Consider the following 12,929-nt stretch of genomic DNA (forward strand, 5'->3'; position numbering starts at 1 on the left):
ACTTTTTACAGGGTAATACTTTATTTGAAGTGCCCTATTGCTATGGGTTCATTTGCTATTCACTGTGATAGCACAGAGTGTAATGAGCTCATCTAGTATTCATGGCAGTGTCACAAGTGCTTTGCTAGGTGTTCTGTTGCTGCATTTAAGGTATGCGGGTATTAAACTGCCACCAGCTGGGTTGTTTTTTTTGTCCTTAAGAGGGGGGAAAAAAACCAACAGAGCCAATCTCAGCTACTCAGTGTTTCTGAAAAAGCCCATCTGTATCCTCAGGCCCAATTCCAGATGCCAAATCTCCTTCTGTTACCCAGCTGCTCTTTTCCTTCTGTGTCCTCACCTGGCCTACAGGAATATGTCTGCTCTTGCACTACATTCTTTCTTGCACATGACATTGCAGTGCTGGATTGATTTCTGTGCCAAGGTACCCTTAATAAGGTCGTTTGACTTATGCAGCATTTGTGGCATCAAAGCATATGTTTCTTCCTGAGCCATGAAGTACAAGTTGCAGTAATAGCAACAGTAATGAGCAGCAGACACTTACATAGTGCTAATGACTTAAGGTCACATTCTTCATTATTCACAAGTATTTGGACTGCCAGTGGGGATTCATGAAAATACTTGAAGATTGGAAAGATTTTTAAGTGGTAACATATAAAATTTCTTGTCAGGACTGCTTTAATACTATTCCCTGTTCAGTATTTCATGTTAGAAATGTTTCAGCTGTTCATTCAGGGAACTTCAGGAGTAGTGGGTGGCATAGATGGACTAGTTACCATGCATTTAATCTGTAGTAAGTGGTTGACACAAGAGAATGAGGAAGGCAGAAGCAAGAAGGGCTGGCTGGGAAAAGCTCCTGGGCTGTGAAGGTGTTCTACCAAGTAGATGTGGAGCTGAACCTGCAGCTTAGAAAAAGATGGTAGAGAACAGAAAGACCTGTCCTAAACTGCAAGCCAGGCATCTGCTGCATTGCCAGCATATCACAATTCGGATCAAGTTCCTTTGAGGAAAGGTGTGGTAGAAAAAAATAGTAGGACAGAAATAAGAAAAGGAAAGCGGGGGGGAAAAAAAAAAAAGAGGGAACTGTGTGAGAAAAGTCTTGCACTGGCAAAGGCACAATCTGTGTTCTCCTTCCTCCATACAGATTGACACACTGGCAGCAGAATACCCAGCGGTAACTAATTACCTCTACGTCACGTACAACGGCCAGGTAGGTGCAGCTGGAAACAACAAGCTCAATGCTGTCTAGTTTGATCTGTTTCCCCTGTGCTGCAGTATTTCTGGAGATCTTGCAAATGTCTTGGTTTCTGTAGAAGTTATTTTGGATGGTGATGCATGCAAATCCCCTTTCATCAAGCCCAGTGATCCAGTGCATTTGGTGTTAATGCCCCTATGTTGTTAGGATCTTGTCTCGTATCACCTGTACAGATATCTTCTGTGCAGAGGTCAGGTGCTAGGAATGCAGAACTCTCACTTGTCTCATCCTCGCATTTGTTTTTGTGGAAGCTCATAGCTCCTTAGCTGCTCAGATAGCCAGGCTGGGGGTGTCGAATCTCCTTTGGTTTGAGTGCCGCACCATCAGTTCCAATGGAGCTGTGCTTCTTTTACACTGCAGTAAATGACATCAGACTTGCGCCCTGAAAGATCAGGATGTTGGATATGGGCTGAACACCTCAAATTGTTTGTTCTGAGAAGCATGGAGTTAGGTGCTACTGAGTACGGACCCTAATGACTTCTTTCCCTCCCTTCTCAGGAACACGATATAAAATTTGATGACTGTGGAGTGATGGTGTTGGGCTGTGGACCATATCACATAGGTAAATCTTTCTCACAACTCTGTTTTCCTTGTACCCTTGAGCCTTCTTAGGATATTCTTGTGGTTCATTTGTTCCTCTTCTGATGTGGTGACAAAACCCTCTAGAGCACAGTGCTCAGGACATCAATTCCTAGCACAAGGTTTGCCTTTTACACTTGCTTGGAGACTTTATTTCACGCCCTGAAAAAACAGGAGAATTTTTATTGCTTTTCACTTGAAACTCAAAAGCACATCACTAAGTTGTCATTTCCACAAAGTTGTAGGGATTTTTTTTTTAAATCTTTTGCAGATGTTTAAGTTTTGAGAATCTAGTAGGGAAGTTCACTGCTGTCACAGGTAGCTTTGATATGTTTGCTGTCAACTCATATGTACGTTGTTAGATATTTTGAGTTTTAATATTGTAACATAGGTGACTGTGATAACATTTGGGTATCTTCATCTACTCTATCTACAATTCTCTGTATGCGTTTTTTTCAACACAGACTCAGGCAACACAAGAGAGTTTCCTTATGGCTGTGAACACTGTGTAGACAGTGTGTGCTGAATTCTTTATGACTACTTGCACTTTTTATGGATCCTTCTTGCAATTATTGACAAGAAACAAATTGCTTGTTCTTCAGAAATATTTTTGCTCTGCATTTCACAAGTAGCAGTGACAGTTTTTGAAAGATAGATTTTAAACTGCATCTGTTTGTTTTGCTTGGATGGGTGGATCACGTGGTACCCTTCCTGTGCTGTTGGTAGGGTGTGCCTAAAATTTACTTAGCTTAGGTATACGGGTCTGGTATTGGTTTTATCTGATCTCTAGCTTTGGTTAGGCCAGGACAATCTTTGAAAGAGGTTTCAACTAAATAAAGTCTGCTAATAGAGGAAACCACTTGCACCTCTAGTTACACTAACCAAGTTGATTTTTATTTTATTTTATTTTTTATCCATTGAAGGCAAGTAAGTAGCATGCTTTTCCCAGTTTGCTGTCTTTCCTCTTCCTTTTGCCTGGATTTGACCCTTGCTTGATGCATCTGTATTTTACCTCTGAGTGTTCAGCTGTGTTCCCAAGTGGTGCCCAAAGCAGTCTGCTGGGGATTGCAGATGACCATCATATCCCATAGTTGAGGTTTCTTCTTTGTATAAGAATACTTGAGTAGTTGAGGTGGAATAAAGAGTTGAATGAGCATCTGGTGACCCTTCTGGGAAACATGCTGTTCCAAGTTTGATTTCCCTGTCTTTTCTGTGAGGTTTTAGCTGAGGCCAACACATGTTTGAGATTACTGCTTGACGGAAGCAGGAAAATAAACTGTGTGCTTGTCAGTAAGTGACCTGTGCCAGCCATCTGTTTGTTACTGGGTGTTGTGGAGGCAGCAATTAAGTGCAGCCTGAATCTCCAGTGTATTTTGTCACACAATTATATATAAAAAATGATGATATCAGTGGTTAATGATCATGTAATGACTGTGAACGCATCACAATGAGGCCAAAGTTTTCTTGCAGACCACGAGCATGACTGTTTAACTGCGTTCTTTAGTATGCATCATTCTCTGTCTGTGTTACCCCTCTTAGAGGTTTGAGCATAGAGATTTATAGGACAGTGGCTTGGATTCTGGAACTGCCTGAGTCCTGCAGCATTGCCAAAAGTTGCAGTTTCCCAGCTGTGTAGAGCAGGGAACTTTCAGAGTGCCTGGTGACTCTGCATCTTTCCTTTACGGGTGGCCTCAGTGCTTACTCAGTGTTCAGGACAGTTGGGATGTGCCTGCCCCAGAGTGATACCACAAGCACCAAGGTAAAAGGTTCACAAAGAGGCTCCAAAAGTGTTCATCCATCAATCTGCCTTAACTGGAGTCAGTGGTCAAAACCACTAACTAGGTTAACCGTGCTCTGCTCTTCTGAGAGGTAAAAACCAAAGAGAACAACAAGGAAAAAAAAACAACAACAAAACACCTAATTCACTCTTCTGTTTTTCAAATGGCCTCTGTACAATTGCTTCATGTTTCCTCGAGTAAACGGCACTGTTTCATAACATGCATTCCTTTTGTCACCTCTAAGCTTGTTCCTCTTGAGTTCTTCCCGAAGTGGGCTGGCTGAGAGACAGCAGTAGCTGGATGGGCAGCAAGGACAGGCACAACTTACTGCACGAGGATGACAGACACAATGGGGGCCTTTTTTCCTGAGCCAACTCACCTGTTGTTCTTGGAGGACCATGTTCATAGATGATTAGTTTCCATGGGGGGATGATTAGATTTCATGCTCTGAGCTGACAGGAGGCAATGCTAGCTCTTTTCCTCTTCTTTTTTCCAACTTGAATGCTGAGAATGTCTGTTTGTTTTCTTCCCTGCATCCATCCTTTCCTTTCCTGCTTTTCTGTCTCCTGGCAGGCAGCAGTGTGGAGTTTGATTGGTGTGCTGTCTCCAGTATCCGCACGCTGCGTCAGCTTGGCAACAAAACGGTCGTGGTGAATTGCAACCCGGAGACGGTGAGCACAGATTTTGATGAGTGTGACAGACTGTACTTTGAGGAGATGTCATTGGAAAGGATTCTGGACATCTACCAGTATGAGGTAAAAAATGATAATAATAAAATAAAAAAAAAAATTAAAGAAAAGCAGAAGCAGCAACAAAAAGCCACAAAGCAGCCCAGACTTGTCAAAATTCATGTCACTAGCTTGTTTTTGCAAAGCAGCTGGGGGTAGGGGAGAGAGCTTGCTAGCTAAAGCTGTTTGGTTTGGATCCCAATGTTGCATTTTACACCTCGTTGATGTTCCTAGCAGACTGCTCAATAATGAATGCCAAATAAATATTAATTTATTTTGCAAGATGCCATATTGTGCAATATTTACAAGCAGATTTAATTTGCTGCACAGTCATTTATCGCACAAATTGTTCTGCCCTTGTGGTGCTGAGCTTTAGCTCTTAAGTGTATCCTTGACTTTAAGCACAAGTCCTCTCCCTGAAGCAAGCAGAACAACTTATGTGCATAACACTGACGTGCTCAGAAGCTTGTGGTCCTGGGCCTTACAGTAGAATGGCAATATGCTGAACACTGTGCAAAGTGCAGGCAGGTCAGGAAGGGACATTTGTATCCCCATCAAGCTGAAGGATGTTCTGGCACCTGATCCACATGTTGCCCTTGTCTGCTGGGAGTTTTCAAGTGTTCAGAACTGCCAATAGTAAGACAGAAGTCCCAGGGAGATTTGGTGAGAGGATAAGTGGCAAAAACAGTTGGTCTCACTGTGGAAAATGTTCATTTCTAACTGGTAATATACTTAGATTTTATGACTGAGATTTTCAAAAGTGCATACAGAAACTGTTATCCCCCTTGAAATTCAGTGTAAGTTGGCTGTGTAACTTGCTGAAGGACCTATGAGGAACCCAGGTCATGTTATGACTTTTCTTGGCTCTTTTTTTCCATTACTTGACAATCTGAGCTCAGCTCCTTTGTGAATGGGAGATAGTTTCTAACATGGTTTTATAACCTGGCTACAATTCAATTATTCCTAAGTATGGAACCAAGCAAAAGTGTATCAGAATTCAAGTCCCAGTCTTAAGCCATCTGCAGATTATTTTTAGGTCCATTTTTAACTTGCATATTCGTTCTTAACTGCTTTTTTTCTGTGTTCTTTTATTTCTTTACATTTTCGTAAAAACAGAGACTGTTACTGAAAAGTGTTGATTTAGGGCAGTTTAAAAGACTCTGGTGGCTCACTGGAGTCTTAAAGGCTGATTGTTTTGGAACACTTTAGTATTGACCAGTAGGCTCAGCTCTATGAATGTTGGACACTTGCTTGTTTAACCAAAACTCAACTTCTGAACTTTGGGTGTGGAACAAATTGGTGTGACAGTTTGGCAGAGAAATAACACTGATGACATGCAGCATCTAATTACTGCAGGATCAGAGAGGAGATGGGGATAGCTGATGAGGGAGCAACTACTCATTTAAACATAATAGTACTAGTAATTAGTAAGTTCTAAAAGGAAAAATATGAGAAGAAAATTGTATGTACATTATTTGCATTGTACTGCTTGTCACAGCAGGGGTTGGTGAGCATTCAGTCTATTGGCTGACCTTGCTTATGCTGGGAGGTGTTGCAGATCTCATCATCAAAAAGCAGCACCCTGTGGTACCTGGAGCTGAAGGTGTTTGTTTTGGAGATGTTAAACCCATCATGGTCTGAGCCTAGTAAGGGTTGTGCTTCCTCTAGTCTTTCAGTGTGCAATGAACAGTGTCAGTGGTGTAAATACTGTAAAACATTCTGGAGCATTGAAAACAGTAGGTAAAACCATCAGCAAACAATGGATAAAGCCATTAGCCTCCAGCAGAGATGATTCCTCAGCTCCCTAAGTGTTAGGGTTAGCATCAAGCTTTGGGCAACTATTCCCACCTTTCTGATTAGACAAATGAGGCTCCATTGAGGAATGGGTTGACCAAGGAGATTATGGAGGTCCCCAACCCTCTCCCCAGGTACTGCTCACACCTTGGCACAGGGCTGTTCCAGGGAGTACTCAGCTGGCTGTCTCCCTCCTTAGTCAGCATCCCCAGAGACAGCTCTTCAGAGTAGAGCTGTGCTTAGGGAAGTTTAATTTACTATGAAAGTGCAAAATTAGGTGGTAGTCTGCGAGGACAACAATTTAATAAATAAATAAGTGAAAATCCTTCCCTTGGATTTATAGGCTTTTTGTTTCTAGAGAAGATGTTCCCTTTTTATTTTAATATCTCTCTGCTTGAGGGCCTCTTCTGATTCTTTTTCAGTTTCCAGGATCATTCTGAAACAATTCATAAAACTAAAGAAGGCTCTTAGGTACAATTTTAATGGTCTAATTTGTTTTCAAACTCAGGGAAAAAGAAAACCCAACTCTATTACTAATGGCATAAAAGCAAGGTAGTAATAAAAAGAGTGATTTTTATTGTAAAGGGGAAAATAATTCTCTCTAGGCTTCTTTCACTAGACTATGTACAGAGTATATTTTAAAGCTACAAGTTGGCAAGGATATTACTCATCTTCTTCATAATTAAAATACGGCTGATGACAAACTGATATGCAGCAAAGTCTGTTTCTCTCTGCCGATGTTTCTCAGCAGTGCAATCCCATGCCCTAGTGGTATGGGCTGCTCTTAAGTTGAGAGCATTCTTTGGGAAATAACAGCAAAATTTTAAAGGAAGAAGTAAGCAACAGCTGGTCCTCAGTTTATGTTTCTTTTTGAGTAAAAATGAATGTGTGATTCTTTGCTTTCTGCTTGAGTAAGCTGCCTCCTCTGCCTCCTTGGAGTCCCCGAATCCACCCCAACTTTGAGGTAGGCAGTATTTTGATTGGAATTGCTTTAAAGGAGGAAACAAGCAGTAGCTGAAGAGATGACATTTGCTGGGACATTTGTGGTTGAAATATGTTTAGGATCGATTACAATGTTGTTGACCTTGGCATCAAAGGTGGGCTGACTTTTTATCAAACAAGAACCATTCCAAGCTGCGAGAAGGGTTTGCTTACTCACTGTCTGGTTCTCAATGAAGGATATAGAGAGTCCAGGGAGCAGAGATAAGGACTGTGTTTTGGATGGACCTGGAAGCTTGAGGGGTTTCAGAGACCCAGTAAGGAACAGATTTTTCTTCAGAGTTGAAGATGATGAGCTCTGATGTCAGGAGTGACCCCAAGTCAAACCAGCCTCTGTCCTTGTATTTTTCACTCCCCCACCCTAAGCTCTTTTAGATGGTTGCTGTTGGCCAGCAGCTGTGTGTCATCCCATAAGCAAATGCTTGAAGATTAGGAAAAAACATTGTCTCCAGCACTGTATATTGGCATGTAAGGCAAATGAGTAATCTTGCAGACCTTGGGATAATAAGTGCTTCTTATAAGTGCCAGGCTTTTTAAGCGGATCTTTATTATGGTAGGAAATTATCCTCATCAAAGTTGAACAGGATTTGTACTAGTATTTCTTATTTGTTTTTTTCTGAGTCACTTCTGGACCGTCCTGCTCACAGCTTATGGATCTTCCATTCTAAATCCTTTAAATCCCTCATTAAGAAGTTCCTCTTCCAGGAAGGCCAGTTGGGATAACCTTCTCCAGGAAAAACACTTGTTAATTAAAAGAACATTGATACTCTAAAAGATAGAGCCAAACCATGGATCACTGTGCACTGGATGTTGATTTATGTTTCTCATTTGCTAGAGGTGGGTGAAACTGTATAACACATGTGGTTCAAAGGAGCTCATTGCTATGGCTGTACTGTGAGCCTGATTCTCCTCTGGGCCAAGTTTCACTGGCTTTAATTTAAAATTAAAGCACCCATTATTTAATTACCCTTAATTATTAAATGATCTGAATGTAATTCACATCCCTATAATTGTTGCAGGTACTTGAAAGCCTTTTATTTTTACTACTGAAAATTTCCCTACCAAGCTACGTTGTACTTGAAAATCTTCAGTAGTCTATTTAAAAAAAGTACAATAAAAGCCTTATTTGCACCTGAAGAAGGATCATGTTTGCAAGGAAGCTCAGCTATGTCTTGTTATTTGCCATTTCTGATTTGCTGTGGTAAAATGTTGTGATTGCCCAGGCACAAAAACAGGATGTGCCATAGGGAGTGGAGGACGCTGTGCCACCTGTCCTGCCTCATCTGCTTCTGGAGTTCAAGGTATTGAAGAACCTGCATAGAAACAAGCACATTTGAGAGTGTGGCTGAAATACTTGTGCTACCAGAAGGGAAGAGCTAGTTGAGAATGCTGAGGATGAATTAAAATAAAGGGCGACATATATCTAGAGTAATTCTCCCCCACAGGCTGCCTGACGGAATGGGCTCTGATGAACAATGTGCTGCTTGGCTCTGTACGAGGCAGCAAGGGGTCAGCAGTGAAGCAGTGAGGGCTCCCTAAAGCTTGCCTGCTGGGGCTAGGAGAGGATGTTGGCTTAGCAAATAAAAGTGCAGGCGTAGGAGGGGAAAAAAATAACAGCAAGAAAACCTTCCAGTTGTTTTCAATTGTCCCTCTGTTGGAGGTTACTGCCTTGTGTCTCTAGTAAAAAGAGTCTGTGTGAATGTCTGCTACTCTGGCAGTTCCTGGCCATAGGGCTGTTTTCTTGGAAGAGCTGGGCTCTGAAAGAAGGAAGACCCAGAACACCTTGTTTGTTTGTGCTGCTATGTCTGATGGCCACAGCAGGGCTCTGCTGAAGTGATGGGTCCCCATGTCCACACGTGAGGAGGAAGAGAGAGAGACCTGATCCTGCTGAGCAGAGTTCTGAGTTGTTTTGCAGGGTGTGATGTTTTTGTAGCAGAACTCCCTTGCCATGCAAATTGAAGGAGCATGTGTCAGCCTGGTGCTTATTCTCACTGGGAAAGCAGAAGCCCCTTAATATGACATAGAAACAAAGTCTGTGGTTCTGGCAGAATTTGTAAAATCTTGGCTTGATATCAAAAATACAAGAACACTGCAGACTCCTGAGTTTCCTGGGGAGTTTAATATCAAGTTACTGCTGTCTGTTGATGACATCAAGGAGGACAGTGCTTTTTTTCAAGAAGCTACATTCTGAATCACACTTTGGTACCTGAGTACCTCTGGATCATAAAAGTTATGATCTGCTCATAACAATATAAAAATGATGTAATCTGTGTGTTGAATCCTTAGTTTGAACAGTTCTTAAGCTAACTTGGATGCAACTGTGCTATTTTCTCTCTACCAACAGGGATGTAGTGGCTGCATTATTTCTGTGGGCGGGCAGATTCCCAATAACTTGGCAGTGCCTCTACACCAGAGTGGAGTGAAGATCCTTGGCACACATCCTTTGCAGATCGACCGAGCAGAAGATCGCTCCATTTTCTCAGCTGTTCTGGATGAGCTGCGTGTGGCTCAAGCTCCCTGGAGGGCAGTCAGCACTCTGGTAAGTTGGGACGTGCATCTGGGAAACAGCATCACTGGGTGTTATGAGCATCTGTTCATGGGGACCAACTTAATGATACATTTCAAGATTCTGAAGACATTTGACATTTTATTTTATTTTTTTTATTACTCATGTTGAAGAACTTGTGAGACCTGTCAGTGCCTCTGTTTTTCCTAATGAAGCTGTATGGGAAGGTCTGAGCGTGACAACTCTGGAACAGAGAAGTCATGTGTTCTGTCCAGTATGTCCTGTAGCACTCTACTGTTTTGTTTTGTTTTCTTAAATATAAATGCAGTTAGAACGGAAATGTTGGTATGACTTTAAAATATGTTCTTGTTCACAGCATGTTTTCCTTCCTTGTCTTTAGAGAGATGCAGTTGAATTTGCAGGCTCAGTGAGTTACCCATGTTTGCTGAGGCCTTCCTATGTTCTAAGGTAAGGTTCACCAAGGTGGGGAGTATGAGCTCAAAAAGCCTTCTTGAAACAAGGGAGTCATTTTAGAGACATGGGGAAAACACTTTGCTAGGTGCATGGAGCTTAAAACTGCCAGTCTTAGCAGATGGGACAACTGCTCATATCAGTAGAGGAATCCAATGGATTCCTTACATCTGTCAGGCATAGATCAAAGGTAGAATGTAATCATAAGAATGTCTGTTAAGCTGAATTGCCTTTTTCGTGTCTCAAGGCCAAAAACTGTAAGCCATCTGGGATATACCTTCAGGTTCCTGAAATTACTGCTTATACAATTAAGCCACAAGATTGTTTGCCACCAGGAAAATCAGAGGGCAACATGCTGAGGCCATTTATTGGGATTGGCATCTGTTACCACAAAATGACAGCACATCTTTTGAATTCAGCTTCTTATTTGCCAAACTTCTCTGCTTTCAGGCATGTTTTATGTCCCTACACTGCGGCAGCTGTTTCTCTTTAAATAGACATTGTACAGAACTGCACATTTCCGACAGCTAGACTTTTTGAAGAAGTTGCATCAGTGCTCACACAGGTTTTGAATGATCACTCTTCTCTGCGAGGAGTTTCTTCAGAGCTGACTAGGCACAAAGAAGGCAGTTTGCTGGTCACAATTTACGAGTGCGAATAAATTGAGACAGGATCCTTTTCATATGAAAAGGAACATATCAAAGTGAAAATAATTTAAAATAAAGATGAAGAGAATGATTTCATGCATGTTCAACCTCAAGAAATTGTATTTCAGAAGAGACTGCTGATAGTGACTTTTCCATCCGGTTTCTGAAGCTTGCAGTGAAGTTGCAAATCCAAGTTAAAAGCCCGAACTTTAATCAGGAAGGCAACTTAGAAAGTACTCTGATGTCACATTCTAGATTTGTAGGGTGCTTGGAAACTTGTTGTTTCCATTTGTATTCAGTTAAGTATAAATCCTTCCTATGTAAGTATTTAGTAATGCGGTATTTCCAAGGTATTTTGAGCATTTCAAGGTTAGAGGAACTTCAGGACAGATTAGGGGAATTTCAGGGAGATGGAACTGGAGAATGTCAAGCTTGAAGAAATAGAAAGTGAAAAGCCCTTGCACAGCATTCTGTCTGGCCTCTATTTGCAGAACAGCAGCAGGTCCACAGCTAGACTTCATCCTTTGAACACGTATGGCCTTTAATATTTGCTTTTTACCTCTGAAAGCTAAATGCATTTCCTCTCTGGTTATGTGCTATGTGTACCGGTTCACATCCTCAGTGCTGCAGCTGACATTGATCCATGGATTTAATTGAACTCCATTGATTTACATCAGCTGAAGATGTAGTCCAGTTAAGTAGAAGCATGTAGGTACTTGTGTCTATTTACCTTAGGTTAAAGTGACTGATACGGTGGGGTAGATTCTTCCTTCACTTTTCCCCAAAGCCCTTGTGGGCTTGCCTTTCAAACCAAGGAGGAAGCTGGGCAGCAGCGGTAGAAGTGAACATCGTTGCATCTTATAAAATAAATAAGTAAAAATAAAAAATCCTTTTTTTCAAAGAGACCCAAATTACTGACTCTCAACCCATGGTCTCCTAAATCCCCTGTCTGATATTACAGAGAGTTGGATTTCAAAGCAGCTTTCAGATATTACATCTGTATCTGCTCTGCCCCTCCCCTAAAATCTAACCTAAAGTCTAAGAAAGGAGCCAGCTAAGAGCAGCCTGTTTTCACCTTCGTTTACACTGTCACAACACAGTATGGCCGGTACATTCCTGGCTTCACCTGTTGCCAAAGAGCAGTTGGACTGTCTGTGAGCAAAGTGTTATGCCCTGAGCTCTGGTGAGTATAATGGACGTCTGTGAGGTACTGGTGCTGCCTTTCTTTCATCTGAGCAGAGTGAGCACGTGGCTGAAGTCAGGGTCTTGCTTGGCTGGTTTGTCATGTAAAGGTAGCTGGCAGCCCTGTGTTGTGGTGTCTAGTGCTCGTAGGTCTCTCTTGCAGTAATAACAGGGGAAGCTGATTGCTTTTGTTTTGTTTTGTGTTTTCATTCCTGCAGTGGGTCTGCAATGAATGTAGTATTCAGTGAAGAGGAAATGAAAAAGTTCTTAGTGGAAGCCACCAGAGTTTCTCAGGTACCAGTCTTTGCCCTGTCGCTGCTTTTACATTTTGTGCCTGCTGTATCTTTTTCACATGTTCTGTTTTCCATCTGTTTCTGAGGTGCCAGTGAAATTAGAGTTTGACCCCTCCGTTCATTCCCTAAAGGGCAGATCTTGAATGCAGGAACCTTTGCAAGCTTTTGCTATGACATTTAACTGTGCAAATAATATGCTGAGTTTCTTCTGACACAGAAGCAGGGCAGCTGCTTGCTTACTGTTAGTTAGGTGGGGTTATTGAGCTCCAGAGTATGTAAAGCAGAAGATGAAAGATTTCGATTTTAAAAGTTCTTCAAAAACTGATTTGGGGATTTCTTTAGTGTCTTTTTTTTCTACCAGTGGGAAGGGTTTGGGACAATACGTAGAAATTTAGAAAAGAAAAATCTCAGCAATTCCCCGAAGACCTGAGTGCTTCAGAACATAGCAAACAACTGAAAGTCTGAATTTTTTCTATACTCATCATTGGTGTTATATTGTACGAGGAATGTTCGGAGAGCTGAGAGTGTGGGAGGAGAAAATGAAGTGACAGAGCTTGAAATGTTAACATACAGAATCTGGAGTCTGACCTTTCAACAGTTTGAGTTTGGCCTGTTTTCTTTTGATTCCCTGCCCCCCCTTTTTAGTGGTGTTTTTTTGTTGTTGTTTGATTGGTTTTTTTCTGAATGATCCCTCTTTGGA

The 12,929-nt window shown here is 41.7% G+C and overlaps 1 protein-coding gene across 19 annotated transcripts in view; it reads left to right on the forward strand.

Annotated features, from left to right (window-relative positions):
* CPS1 (carbamoyl-phosphate synthase 1) overlaps positions 1-12,929 on the forward strand; it is a 256,402-nt gene that overhangs the window by 70,131 nt on the left and 173,342 nt on the right. For all 19 annotated transcript variants that reach the window (XR_016468447.1, XR_016468446.1, XR_016468445.1 and 16 more), the window contains 6 exons: positions 1,142-1,207; positions 1,751-1,814; positions 4,183-4,364; positions 9,475-9,669; positions 10,037-10,104; positions 12,155-12,230. Coding sequence is in view for 7 of the 19 variants with exons in the window: in XM_090144439.1 (XP_090000565.1) it covers positions 1,142-1,207; positions 1,751-1,814; positions 4,183-4,364; positions 9,475-9,669; positions 10,037-10,104; positions 12,155-12,230 (651 nt within the window). In the remaining 12 variants the exon portion in view is untranslated. The remainder of the gene's footprint in view (positions 1-1,141; positions 1,208-1,750; positions 1,815-4,182; positions 4,365-9,474; positions 9,670-10,036; positions 10,105-12,154; positions 12,231-12,929) is intronic.

The sequence above is a fragment of the Phasianus colchicus genome, chromosome 7 (genome assembly GCF_987193195.1).
Source record: "Phasianus colchicus chromosome 7, bPhaCol1.hap1.1, whole genome shotgun sequence".
NCBI lineage: Eukaryota > Metazoa > Chordata > Aves > Galliformes > Phasianidae > Phasianus > Phasianus colchicus.